The 14816-nt window shown below is 33.3% G+C and overlaps 1 protein-coding gene across 1 annotated transcript; it reads left to right on the top strand.

Annotated features, from left to right (window-relative positions):
- The first annotated feature begins 5945 nt into the window (after positions 1-5945).
- Positions 5946-14623, top strand: LOC100782151 (protein ACTIVITY OF BC1 COMPLEX KINASE 8, chloroplastic). Its single transcript, XM_003531328.5, has 21 exons — positions 5946-6559; positions 6722-6857; positions 7067-7233; positions 7521-7641; positions 7781-7881; positions 8138-8236; positions 8895-9005; positions 9118-9197; positions 9327-9396; positions 9924-9997; positions 10115-10184; positions 10298-10386; positions 10918-11042; positions 11946-12026; positions 12107-12167; positions 12276-12330; positions 12415-12513; positions 12626-12715; positions 13315-13374; positions 13488-13614; positions 14162-14623. The coding sequence occupies exons 1-20, from the start codon at positions 6092-6094 to the stop codon at positions 13602-13604; spliced, it is 2274 nt and encodes a 757-aa protein (XP_003531376.1). The 5' UTR covers positions 5946-6091; the 3' UTR covers positions 13605-13614; positions 14162-14623.
- Positions 14624-14816: the final 193 nt, after the last annotated feature.

Genomic DNA, 14816 nt, shown 5'->3' with positions numbered 1-14816 from the left:
TCAATGACCATGTATAACTTTCAAATTTAAATCAAATAACTTATATACCACCTTGTCAGATGAAGTGTGATTAATTAGACCAGTTTTTATTATTATTATTATTATTATTATTATTATGTATTGAAAAAATTGAACAAATAGAAAGGGTCGGCAATGTTGATTAAAAAATATCATTCTGGAATATTGTGTCTAATTGGTCATGTGAGAGATTATTATATAGATTAAAGAAAATTTTGAGGGCCAGAAGAGAAGAGACAGGAAGGTTCAAAGTTTAATATGGAACTTATTCATGAGTATAATGCAGTGGATTAAGTTCAAAGTTGTGACATTGGTGTTTGGCAAAATATTTCGTATATATCCCATCTTTGTTGAGGTACTTGGGAAAAAAGAGAAAATGCTTTCGAGATAGATCAAGAACTAATTAATTAACTAAATATCAAAGCCTGTTATTGTTTGGAAATTGCAAGGTATAATGATGAGAGAATGATTATGGAAAAATTGTTTGCTAGAAGACACCGCACTTCACAAATTGGTGTTGGCTTTTAATTAGTTTGGAATTCTTAATCAGACCCCATAACGTGAATTATTCGTACTAGTGCATATGTTATTTTTGTACGGCTTTTTAAAAAAGGGGCTCAAAAAGATGAAGCAATGGGGATATATGCTGCTTTCACTTTGCCATGATGCTTTTGTGTTGCTTTGTCTCACTGAGATTCTTCCATCACATACATAATATTATTGCAGGACAGTATCATCTCAAGGCATCTCTGCCCTCAGTTCCCATTTTTCTTCTTTTCCACCTGACTATTTCTTGAAACAATGCAATTAATGTGGAAATTAAAAGAAAGAAGAAAAATGCATAGACAAAAAAAGAGACCCTTTAGCTTTTGTATTTCCCCTTAACGAATATGTCTTAAACTGGCTTGGTTCTTTGATCAGTTCCAACCTGTCAAGTCTCACCTGCATGATTCTGAGAAAAAATATCAGAACCTCACAGATTAAAGCTATCAAACAGGCTTCTGACACATGGAAGCTAAATCCACCAAGCATGAACTAAAAATATAATATATATTGAACCGGCTCTTACGTATTGTCTTGGATATTAATTTGTTAAGAGAGGTAGCTGCAAGCTGCAGATACGCAATTCAATTGTTAGATGGATTTATTTTTGTTGAATAAAAGTTTAGGTTAATTGGCTTTTGAGGGTCACTAGGATTAAGATAGGCTTCAAGGCCTAAGAGTGTTTACACAGAAGTAATTATAGATTAATTATGAATAAATTCTTCACTTTAACAACAAAATTCGAACTCACATTTTTGTAGGATATGATTGGTATTTTATCAATTAAACTAACTTCTATTGACCAATTATTGGATGGATGGGACATAAAAAATGATTATGTGCATTATACTATCACAATAATGTCTATTTTAGTTTGACAAAGTTGGAATTTTTTAAAGTCAAACTTAGAATTATATTAACAACGTACGATAATACGTGATCAAACGCATAAAATATGATACATAAAAAGAGCAAATTTGTCAAGATCTGAATTATTAAATACGCAAATTCATACAATTTAAAAATGATATCAAATTAACAATTACAGTCTCTAATGAACATAAACGTTTCATGCAACCCTTTTGTTCCTGTTTAGTTACAATTGTATGCCAGTGTTTTCAAGCTAGGGGCAATTTTCAGCAATAGTTCATTTTTAGATTCTATTCTAGCTGTTAACCAATCATCAATTTCTGGTTTCATATTCTTTGGCTTCATTTATCTGCTGTTCGTTTTTCTTTTGGTAAACATGTATGCTAGCTGTACCTCTGTTTCGATCCTTTTCTTCCACTAAGAATGAAGTAAAGTTGTCTATATAGTGCTCTGCATCATCCAGCCAATAGGCACTTATTTTTTAATTGGAATACTCTTGCATGTAAGTAAGTTAAAATAATAATTCCAAAATCTCTGCCTATTTTTAGATACAAGATTGAGATGTTTATGGCATTCTTGTTGTGAACCTAATACATAGTACATGTAGTGGTCAGTTGTGTACATTAGAAACCTAGTTTTATTCTGTTCTGTAAAGTTTGAAAATATTTGTTTGCATTAGTTGATAGCTAAATACGTGAAGTTAGATCACATCATTATTGATTAAATAGTCATATTACTGTGTGTGAATAGTGTTTGCTTGTGCTTATGCTGGTAGCTTGAGGATTATTGACAACTGAATAAAACAATTTGAAGATATTACCCCCAATGGGTATATTTTAGTTATAATATATAAATATACCATTTGCAACCTAAAAAAAAAAACCATTTGCAAATTTGTTTGTCAACTTGCCGGCTTTGAGAGACTGCTAGAAAGTCAGATAACATCACAATCAGAACTTAGAAATATGTTATGGGAAAAGGGGAGGATGATTGTAAACGTAATATTATGAGAGCTCACAACTGCAGCAGGCCTTTTATAATAGTGATGATAAGATTCTCTTCGTCTGTGCATACACACACACTATGATGCAATAACTTCTTAAAAAATTAAGATTCGAGTATGGGAAAATATATTGAGAAAAATATAATTATTTTTATAAATTGCTTATATTTTACTATCATTATTATTATTTTATTTTTCTTATTTTTTTTAATGTAACTGATATTTATATTGGTTTACCATTGTCATGGTATTATTATTGGTTTTTTAACTTCTTGATAAATTTATGAAAAACCATAATCATAGTCAAATGTAAATAGAAATTAGTATATTAAAGTTAAGATGATAACTCCTTTATTATGATATGAATAGGTTATATACTCACACAAATATAAGATCAAACTCATTGCTCTTGTTTCTTTATTTTCAGTGAACGTTACACGTAATTTATATTTGATAGTAGGTAGCACAAGCTTTTCTACACGGAAATTATCTTGCTTAGTCCTGATGTTGTACAAACACATGATGGATAATGCCATCCAGATGTTGGCATGAACAAATCTTTGCAGTTTATGAGAAGATTTACATAGGACTCTGGAGCCAATATTTCATCGTACGTGCTATTAGAAATGAAGGATTTCGAAAACAAAACAATATAATCAGTTGTAATTAAATTTGTAATTTAGGTCAATACTCAACACATGTATCATGTATGTGAGCTGTGACGTGAGATCAATTTGTTATATGAGGACCAATTATTGGAATTATAAAATATACCAAGTGTCATTAAATCAGTTTTGTGATCTCTCTCTCGCTAAAGAAAAATTCAATTTTGTGATCAATAAGAGATGACTTGACGAATTTTGATTTTGAGTGATTCGGAGGACTAAAAAAAATGTTTTTTTTTTAAGAAGCCCAATTATTATTTTGTTTTTTTACGAATAAAACGAAACTGGGAAAATGCTATGTGAATTTCCTAGCACTCTCATTTAACTTGTACATTTTTTCTGCTCAGTCATCTTGTCCACGTTTCCAAGGACAATTTTGTCCTATTACATAATTTCACCCACTTGATATTTTGCTGTCCAAGAGGCACCATGTATTTCCTTTCTCCTGAAATAGATTATAGAAGAAATTGTGTCTTTTTCTTGTAAAAGAGAAGAAATCATGTCACATTGTACCAAAGGTAGAGAAGTTTTCTAAATTTCATCTTCACCCCTCTTTTGTTTAAAAAACAAATATACATGAAAGAGGGGTGAAGAGCTACTTAGACAAGATTGAGAAAATTCCAACTAGGTCGAAACTCCCTATCCTGTGTCAAAACACAGCCTCTCCTAAATATCATTAAGAAAAGATAAAGAACAATAACAAGCAACTTAATTAGGACACATAGACCAAACCCAAACAAGAGAAAACGACTATCTAAACTCGTTGTTAGGTAAAGTTTGCCTATCATGTACTAAAAGGAAAGCTATGAAGTGAGGAATAAAGTCCCACCAATGAAAACAAAGGTTAGATATACTGCGAGCGACTAATCTATCTACACACAAGTATTTTCCTCAGGAAAAATGTACCCAATCAAAAAATTCATGCCGTTGGTAATCTGAATGCAATTTTTTCATTTGTTTTTTATGTGCCAAGGATCTATGTAATTTGATTGTTGTTACTAGCCAAATAGAACTAAGTTGATACGATATTATAAACTATTTTTTGCTTTAAGTTTGTATATGTACTTACCATATGACAAAAAATATCTATATATACATAATATGTATTGGAATGAGGTACATAAAAATTATCCTTTTACCCCATCATTCACATATAATTATTCATATATAATTTATAAGCAAAACTTTATGTTAATATTGTTGGTATCCTGACAGTGAGGATATAATTATAATATCATAAACCATCTCGGTCAAAAATAACTATATGTACATAATATGTATTGTAATGAGGTACACAAAAATTATCCTTTTACACCATCATTCATATATAATTTATAAGCAAAACTTTATGTTAATGTTGTCAGTTTCCTCACGGTGAGGATATACTTACAATATCATAAACCATCTCAGTGATAAATGCCTATATATACACAATATGTGTTGTAATGTGGTACACAAAAAGTTATCCTTTTACATAATTATTTATATATAATTTATAAGCAAAAGTTTATGTTAATGTTGTCCGCAATCTGACGGTGAAGATATACTTACAATATCATAAATCACCTCAGCTAAAAATACTTATATATACACAATATGTGTTGTAATGTGGTATGCAAAAAATTGTCGTTTTATACAATTATTCATATATAATTTATAAGCAAAAATTTATGTTAATGTTGTTGGCATCCTAAAGGTGAGGATGTCCTGAAGATGGGGTATGTCTTTGGGTCACGTGGAAGGATCCTTTGTCATAATAGCATAATTCATATATAATTTATAAGCAAAAGTTGTATATAAAATATTGTGTTTCCAATATTCAATTATGCTTATTGAATTAAAAAAAAGAAAAAAAAGTCTGAAGATTTTTTTTTTTTAAATAAAAGAACGTGCTACTAGGCAAACTATGAAGGCTTGTCAACACATTTTATCAAAACGTATTGCTATGTGGTTGCAAAAAATGAACCTTATGTGGATGTCTATAACTTAACTTTGTGCAAATTTGCAAAAGAAAAAACTGTATATATGATGTACATCATGACCTGGCCAATCAACTTACAATATCATAAGTAATGAACACTTATCCAAACAGATCGATTTTCAAGCATTAAGCGGAATAAAACATATTGGATAGATAAAAACTAATAACACAAGTCACAACTCACTCAACCATTTTCACAAACACTTTGTAGCCATATATGCTTAAAAATTTAGCATGTTATACATATCTATAACACATTATCACTCCAATGGCGTCAATCCATGATATTATTAACTCTAACAAAAAAAAAAACACCACTAACCCTTGATAATATCATTCTTATGACATTCAATTCAAGCATCTTAAACCAGGACAAATAACAGACAAATACAAACATTAAGTGTTAGAAAATGGAAGATTCTCTCTTATAAATGGATATTCTCTTTTATTTTCAAATTAATACAACCGTTGACGTCAATTATTTCAATAATGAAATTTTATAAGAACGAATGAATTTTTAAATTTAAGCACTCCATGGGAGCTAAAGTAGAAGAGAGAGAAGATAAGAAATAATGGAGGAGAAAAATGATAGAGTATTTTACAAAATTATAAAATATTTAATTTTTTAAAACAATTTTATAAATAAAATGAATATCTCTCCATAAAAAAAATTAAGATATGAATGAAATATTTTTACTAAATAAAATATTTTGTCCTGGAACACACAGGCATGCATGATGAAGTTGTATGTCAACGTAAGCATAAAGCGTCCAAATATCTTCCACGCAAGCCAAAGACTTTGTGGCTGAAAATCCCCACCAATCAAATTCTCCCATAACCTTCAGGGGCTCATCTTTTTCTTGCCACGTGTCCTCCTTATCACCACCACCACCCTCTTCCCACTTCACTTCTACTCTTGCTCTGCCTTCGTCTTCAATCCACACTTCCTTTCTCTTCTCATGCGCAATGAAATCTAGTGTTCCAGTTTGATCCTCACTCACTCATCAATCAATGGCTTCCTCTTCTTCTTTACTCCTACTCGAGTTCAAATTTCTTGCACCGCAAATTACCCCCAAACGGCGCCGTTCTCTATCTAGTTTTTGCTCTCGCCATTCCGTTTCTCTGAACTCCAGGTACAATGTTGCTCTCCGTACGCGAATCCGCGCCGTCATGGAAGAAGGTGCCGTCATTGACAGAGTGAACGACGTCAAATGGAGTGGAAACGGAGTTGCCGCCAGCGAATACGGTGGTAACGGCTCCGTTAACGGTTACGTGAACGGCGTCTCGGGAGTTATGGAGAGTGAGGATGCGAACGGAAGATTGGTAAAGTACGTGAACGGCAATGGTGTAGCGGCAGAAGTGGTGGAAGATTTTGCGGAATCTTTGAAGCGGAAGGAAGATGGAAGAAAGAAGAGGTTGGAGGAGATTGGTAAAGAGGATGCCTGGTTCAAAAAACAAACTGGGGAAGCACCAATTGAGGTATGAATATGATTGCATTTGTACGATGTTAATTAGGAGTTCTATCATCATTCATCAGGTCAGTGTGTTTATAGATTAATATCTGTTAAGAAATGTTAATTAGTGTGATTGTGTTATTAGATTGAATGAGTGAGAAGAACTTGTGATTTTTATTTTTTGCAGGTGGCGGTTGCGCCTGGTGGTCGCTGGAGCAGGTTCAAGACTTACTCGATGATCCAGAGGACGTTGGAGATTTGGGGATTTGTTATAACATTTATCTTCAAGTCTTGGCTGAATAATCGCAAGTTCTCTTATAAAGGTTGGTTTGTTGTTTCTCTTGACCTCAAGACTTGATGTCATTGTTATGAATTTATCATATTTATCAATTTTGCCTGTTTGGAAATCATTTTCTGACAACGACAAATAAACCTGTTAACACGAAAATTGTGAAGTGCTTTTTATTGAATTTTGAGGAATCTCAACAATGTGACCATTTGCTTTTTATTGACTCAAAGATATTATTTACAGGAGGAATGACAGAGGAAAAGAAAATCTTAAGGCGAAAGGCCCTTGCCAAGTGGCTGAAGGAGAGCATTCTGAGATTAGGTCCTACATTTATCAAAGTTGGCCAGCAATTCTCCACAAGAGTGGACATTCTTCCACAAGAATATGTTGATCAGTTGTCTGAACTTCAGGTTGAATTGGAGTATTGGGTTGAACTTATTAGATTATTTCCTTGCATCATGTGTATATACACACACACATATACATATATATATATATATATATTTATTTATTTATTTATCGACTTTTTTGTTTATGGTATTTATATTTTCACTTGGAGTTTAGAAAGCTTATGACAGTAATTTTGAGATCACAAACACACACACATTCACAAAAGAAAGAGGTAAAATTGAGAAGTGTAAAACATATTAAGGTTTCATTTGTTCAAAGCCTAAGTTACCTGATTTTTTGGGTTCAGGATCAAGTTCCTCCATTTCCCTCAGAGACTGCTGTAGCTATTGTTGAAGAAGAACTTGGAAGTCCTTTAGCTAGCGTCTTTGATCATTTTGAGTATGAACCAATAGCTGCTGCAAGTCTTGGTAATTAAGGTTTTACTTTATGCATATTTGTAACAGTAAATGTGCAATCAGAGAAGGGAACCAATTAAATGTACTTTGGCTTTGGGTTTAATATTTGATTAGAAGAAAGGAACGGTGAACATCTTTTTCCTCCATGCAGGTCAGGTTCATCGTGCAAGATTAAGGGGACAGGAGGTTGTTGTTAAAGTGCAAAGGCCTGGTCTCAAAGCTCTTTTTGACATTGATCTTAAAAACCTGAGGGTCAGTGTTATAAGCATTTCATATAATGCTTGCCCTTCTAGTGCTGTGTGCAAGTGTGATATAACTCTTGGATAATTCAATTACTTGCTTAACTTATCTTCTTATTTTTAGTAACCTTCCAAGATTTACAAGTCATTTTCAAAAATTGATCTGTGTTTAAATTTTTTTTTTACTTGCATGAAGGATTTTTAATAATATGACTTCCTGCCTATGAAGACTTGCAGAATGATACTTGGGCCTTTTTCCCCCCCTCCAGGTTATTGCTGAATATCTTCAAAAAATTGATCCCAAATCAGATGGTGCAAAGAGGGATTGGGTTGCTATTTATGATGAGTGTGCCTCTGTTTTATATCAGGTGATGATTTTCTGGAATCTTGTTGCACTCTTAGGTTACTTGAGATTAACAGAAGAAAATCATATGTGTGGTTCTCCATCATAAAGATGTCATTCTGCTGTAGTGAATTCAAATATAAAGATTGCATAGGAGGATCACAATTCATTTTGATTTTGCCAAGAAGCTGGCTTTGCTCTTTGGAATTCCATGTGGGGAAACCAATGAAGTTCCATTTGTTCATGGAAGATTTCATAACAACATTTTAGTTAAGGTTGATTAGGAGGCTCTTATTTTAAACAGAAAGGAGACAACTGAAAATGGTTAGTTTTGACAGAAGGAATAAGGTGGCCGACAATTTTACCTGGCTAGGTGATGTAATAAAATGGCAAATAGGGATTTTAGTTTATAGGTGTAATTATAATGCTTCAGTAACAGCAAGAGCCATGCTTGTTGGGAATTTCATATGTCATCAGTCGTTTTCTAAAACCTTGAACAACATTATTGCTTTTCAAGTATTATAGGTTAGCCAATGTATAAAGGGACTCTTAAGCAAATTTGCAGGTTTGGAGGGGTTAATTTGTGGATCTTGTTCATGTTTCAGAATGATGTTTTCATGTGTTTTCTTCACATCCTCAACTTTATCTAATCCTGTTAATGTAACATGTATTACAATTTTCAGGAGATTGATTACACCAAGGAAGCTGCTAATGCAGAACTATTTGCAAGTAACTTTGAAAACTTGGATTATGTGAAAGTCCCTACAATCATCTGGGATTATACCACACCACAGGTTTAGCCTTCAGTTTTCATATAGATAATAATATAGCAGTTATGCATCTTTCCCATTGTTACTTCTGATATCTTTCATATTTATCTACAATTTAACTATTTTTCCAATGCAGATTCTGACAATGGAGTATGTTCCTGGGATTAAAATAAATAAAATACAAGCTTTAGATCGACTGGGTCTTGACCGCAAAAGGTTAGTGTCATCTGAATTTCTTCAAGCAAAGTTACTATTGGCATTTTACATCATACTTATGTGCATCTCAACAAGTGATGATGGCATCTAAAATCCAAATTAACATAATGTCTACTTTGTCTTCTACAGGTTAGGGCGATATGCAGTTGAGTCTTACTTGGAGCAGATTTTATCACATGGTTTCTTCCATGCTGACCCTGTGCGTTCTTGTTCTTAAAATTGCTGAGTGGTTTCACATGGTCTCTTGTCTTATGTTTGTATGAGTTTTCTCTGTATTTCACTTCTAATCCAAACAGAGCATTAGTGATTCTTTTGGATTGCTAGTAACCGGTAAATTGTATGGTATAGCCAACATGTTATGTTCACTATCTTTGAATTTGCTCTTATACTGCAACCTTCAAGCATCTGTTACCCGAGGTACAAGAAACAATGCTGCTTGTGCCATATAGATTATCATCTGTTGCCTTGGGAAGCTTCCCTAGGGCTTATTCACAAGGGCATTAGATTAGAAGTAACTTCCTTACCATGATAAGGAATAGTGACTGATAAGCATCCAAAACACTATGTTAGGAACTCAATAAAATATTGCCATGACATGAATTTTTTCCTTTCTCTGGGGAAGAAACTGTGTTAAATGAGGAATAGTGAATTTTCATATTTTATGATTATCCCTCAAGAGGTTTGATTTGATACTTCTTGTAACTAATATTTACACTGTTCGTGCAGCATCCTGGAAATATTGCAGTTGATGATGTCAATGGTGGAAGATTGATCTTTTATGATTTTGGAATGATGGGAAGGTATGTTCTTTATCTTTTCTGTATATTTAGAATATGAATTTACAAGTCAAACATTTTACTCTTGGTGTGATGAATACATTTGCTAAATGCTGTTATGATTGGTATTGCACCTTACAGTATCAGTCAAAATATCCGAGAAGGTTTACTTGAAGCTTTTTATGGAATTTATGAGAAGAATCCAGATAAGGTAAAGTAACTGTTTTTTATGGACGATTTTCCATTAGGCCATGGAAAATCTAGCATGATATTCCATTCTTGATTTTAAATTACTTACCAAATGAAACTTGTGTACTGATGTAGGTCCTTCAATCAATGATTCAAATGGGTGTTCTTGTCCCAACTGGAGATATGACTGCTGTTAAACGAACAGCACAGTTCTTCCTCAACAGGTAGTTTATCAAATCCATTTAGTGGGAATACATAAAACAATCAAAACACCTACATAGATTTAGCAGTAGTATTTCTATATATCAATATCATTAGAAGTAGCTTGTTAGTTATTGATTGCAATAACTGTAGAGGCTGCTTAAAACTACTTAAAGAAGTGTTTTGAATAGGAGATTCTAAGCCAAAAATCTTGGTAAGGAAAATTTTGCTGATTGATTGGGATTTGTGCTTGAGTACATGGCTGTCCTGATTAGTTATGTCAAGAAGATAGTGATATTAGGGTTATCTCAAGTAGTAAGGATCAAACTGCATCAAAGTCAGAGTAAAAGGTCTCAACTTTTTTTTCCTACCAAAAGAAAAAGGAATAGTGATATTTATTTGAAAATTGTCACTGCAAATTTTTTAGTACTTGTTGATATTTTCTTCCCTCTAATATTTTATGGTTTAGAGTTACATGTCTGTACTGATTAGTTGTGTTAGCAACCTACTGCAATCTCTGACCTTGAGCTCTTCAACTTTAATATTTTTTATAGTTTTGAAGAGCGTTTGGCTGCACAAAGGAGAGAGAGAGAGATGGAAACAGCTGAACTTGGATTCAAACAGCCATTAAGCAAAGAGGAACAAGTAATGAAGAAGAAAGAACGTCTGGCTGCTATTGGTAATGCACCTGGTCTAGTGTGTCTTTAAGTTTAGATTATTTGGATGTATGCATACAACAATTATTGTTCATGAAATGAGTCATATGTGAAGATAAAATTAAACAAGTTATAGGGAAGGATATATTGTTTGGGCTATTGGCTATGGGTTGTTAACTCATTATTTTATCCAGTAGCACTCAAGTAGGTCAGGTGAAAAGCTATATACAGTTCTATATACTATACTTTTTGAACTTGGTTTTCCTGATTGGTTAAAGTGATTTTTTCATCTGTAAAGTTTGACATGACCTGTGTCAACTATAAGAATTTTTTTCTGTTAGAAATTTCTGTACTTCTTTGAGTGTTTGTGTTGTGTTAGTGCAATGCAAGTTTGGTTAGACGGAATAGATTATTCCTATTCCCATGCTTGGTTAAGTCATTGGAATGGGAATGGACATTTGTGTACAATTATGGGAATATGTATTCCATTACAGAACCATTTCCATTTTCCAACATGTTTTAAATTGGCCCATCTCCCCCGGCTTACCCATTCAAGCAAAATCATTGCCGACCAAAAAAAAAAGTACAAAATCCTTTTGGGCTAATATGTTTGTTTTAGACAAAAAAAAAAAGACATAGCTTGAGCTGACATGGGCCCCCTGCTCATCCTGAAAATTTGGTTGGCTCACATCGGGCCTGCCCAAGTCTATTTTTCTTGTACTTTCTTAAATCATTCATAGCATATGAAACATAAAATTGAATGAAGTGACCATTTTATTTATTTCCATAGCAAAATGAAACATAGGAATAAGCATTCCATTACCATACCCATTTCATCATTCCATCAAACCAAACATGATTTAGTTCAATAACATTTTGCAATCCATAGGCTTATCACTTATTCGCAGCTCTCATACTTTAAACAGGTGAGGATTTATTAGCCATTGCAGCAGACCAGCCCTTTCGGTTTCCTGCTACATTCACATTTGTTGTTAGAGCCTTCTCAGGTGATTATTAAGAGTTTAATGTGTTACTGCACATTCTATGCTTGTGACTGCAAATTAACAAGTCAACGTTGTTTTTGCAGTATTGGATGGCATTGGAAAGGGCCTTGATCCTCGTTTTGATATTACTGAGATTGCCAAACCGTGAGTATCATATTCATACTTTATAAGTTTTTAATTCCTTTTAGACATTAAAAGTTTTAAATTATATGCTTTGCACATCTAACATGACTAGCTTTCCTGGTCCTGTAGTTATGCTCTGGAGTTGCTAAGATTCCGTGAGGCAGGAGTTGAAGTTATCCTAAAGGCAGTCACAAACTTGTTCTTCCATGTTTGAATTCAGTCTAATTCCCATGATTTCCTTTCTTATATCTTTCTTCTAAATGTACAGGACTTGAGAAAGAGATGGGACAGACAATCTCAAGCATTTTACAATTTATTTAGACAGGCTGATAGGGTTGAAAAGCTTGCTGAAATCATTGAAAGATTGGTATGTATTTGATTTCTGTTGATACAATTTTAGTTGTTCGTTTGATTTGTTTCTTTTGTTCTGGATGTCTGGTATTCTAGATCACATCTTCCCGCCCTTCATTCTTGCACAGGAGCAAGGTGATTTAAAGCTCCGAGTACGAACTTTGGAATCTGAGAGGGCATTCCAGCGTATTGCCACTGTCCAGCGGACAATAGGAAATGTGAGTGAATCTGGCGTCTAACTTAGTGAAATTATAAGTTTAGTTGTTTCTTGGTATTTGGTTTGAGAGATCGAGCCCATTTAATAGCCTGTTATCATTTTTAGTAGCTATGCATGCCCTTCTTTTTTATTATCTAGTATCTATTATAAGTAACTGCTGGCTGTTGTGTGAACATGATTGCAATAGCAACAACTCATTAAATATGGAAATGAAAATGGATACCTACTTCCTGTTCTGACAATATAAAGCTACATTGAATAAGCTTACCTGCCTTCAAATATTTGTAATTCTCTTTTAATCAATTAAAAAAATTTGGGATATTTCATATTTGTGAGTGCATGAATCATCATTTTTCAAATTGCATAAAAAACCTAATATTCTTAATTTCTTCCTAGAGATTTATAAGTGAATAATGGATGTACATAGTTGGCTCTGGACAGTTGACAGAAGTATATTTCATTCACGTACTTATTATAAACCACGTGCATGATTTTTTAGAATCAATACTTCGGATATATGTAGGATGTGTGTATATGAAAAAAGATGAGAAAAGTTGGTGGGATGATGCATATTTATGTTGCTTTTTTGTCAATTAATAGGCAATAGCTGCTGGGAGCCTAATAAATCTTGCAACAATTCTGTTTCTTAACTCGATTAGGGTAAGCTGTTCCCATCTCACTTATCTTTCTTGTGTTGATTTTCAATTCAATTAATTGATGGTCTGGTTGTAGTGGTACTTTTTCATTCCTAAGTTTCATGCCACCTTTTTCAGGTGCCTGCCACTATAGCATATGTCTTCTGTGCAATCTTTGGTTTTCAAGTTCTCTTTGGCATTGTGAAGATCAAAAAGCTAGATGAACGGGAAAGGTTGATTACAGGGACTGCATAAGCAACTAAAGGTAATTTTCTTTTCTTTTTTTAAATTTTGGAATTGGATGTTATATGTTCATGTTATAATATGCAAAATGTGAATTAGGTAGTCAAAGATTATTTTGCAAGTTTTTGACGTCCTCATTATGATATTTGTTTTTGCCTTGTAATCTGGTGGCTGTGGCCTATGGGTTCTAGTTTTGCAAATATCCTCTCATTCTTATGGGTAAGGTTGTCCACATCTTACCCATCCCAAAGACAAGATCGAAGAGGCTGATGCAATTGGCTCTCCTTTTTATGGTCTCTGTCTCTTCTTCCCTGGTCACAGTGGTTAGGCTGCATACATTTGAGCCTCCTCAGATCAGACCCCACAATGGTTGGGAACCTTGTGAATTGGATGCTTATATATGATTTGGTCTTAACTTGAAAATTGATTTATGGAGAGTTTAAACATGCAACTTGAAAATTTTAGATGTGAGAAAATGTTACTTGATGACTTGCAACTTGAAACACTGGTTTGGGTCCTTGACATGCTCCATATACTTGTATCTTTCGTTTGATGTTGGTCCATTGCAGATTTAGGGTGGACATGTTGCTTATGTTAAGGTCATGGTTACAAGTCAACCTCCGGGGCACCAAAATGATTAGGAGCTCAAAGTAAGAGCTAACATCTTGGAATATATCAGCATGTGCTAAATCTTTATACTGGCAGGCATGCTGGAGGCTTCTGTTCTCATTTACTTCCCTAAAATCATCGAGCTGAGGTAGCCAACTGGCGAGCCACATTTTTGTCATTAACACGATCCCCCTTGCGTCTTCATTGCAAAATTTTATCATCAAATAACATGTATTAGTGCTTTTTTGTACCTCATCCATGTTGTAAATTTTATAGGCATTGGTGTAGATTGTAGTGTTTATTGGTGTAATCACATATAGTATGGTGCAGCTTCCAATATAGTTTGACAACGGGAAGCTTTGCTTGTAATTGACATACATAAATTTATTCAATGAAAATGCAAATATAAGTATTTTCTATAAGTATTTTGAACAGAAAAAAAAATGTTAGGATGAAAAATAAAAAAACAGGTTTGGTAAGGATTAAAACAAATTTTTTTGCAAGAATGAAAATAGAAAAAAAAACGCTAAATTACTTGGACGAAAAATGTATTTAAGTAATTTTTATATTATACTCAGTCAAAACAATAAAGGATATCAATTTAAAAAAAAATTA

Source organism: Glycine max, chromosome 8 (assembly GCF_000004515.6).
Source record: "Glycine max cultivar Williams 82 chromosome 8, Glycine_max_v4.0, whole genome shotgun sequence".
NCBI lineage: Eukaryota > Viridiplantae > Streptophyta > Magnoliopsida > Fabales > Fabaceae > Glycine > Glycine max.
This window is presented reverse-complemented; position numbering and strand designations above follow the sequence as displayed.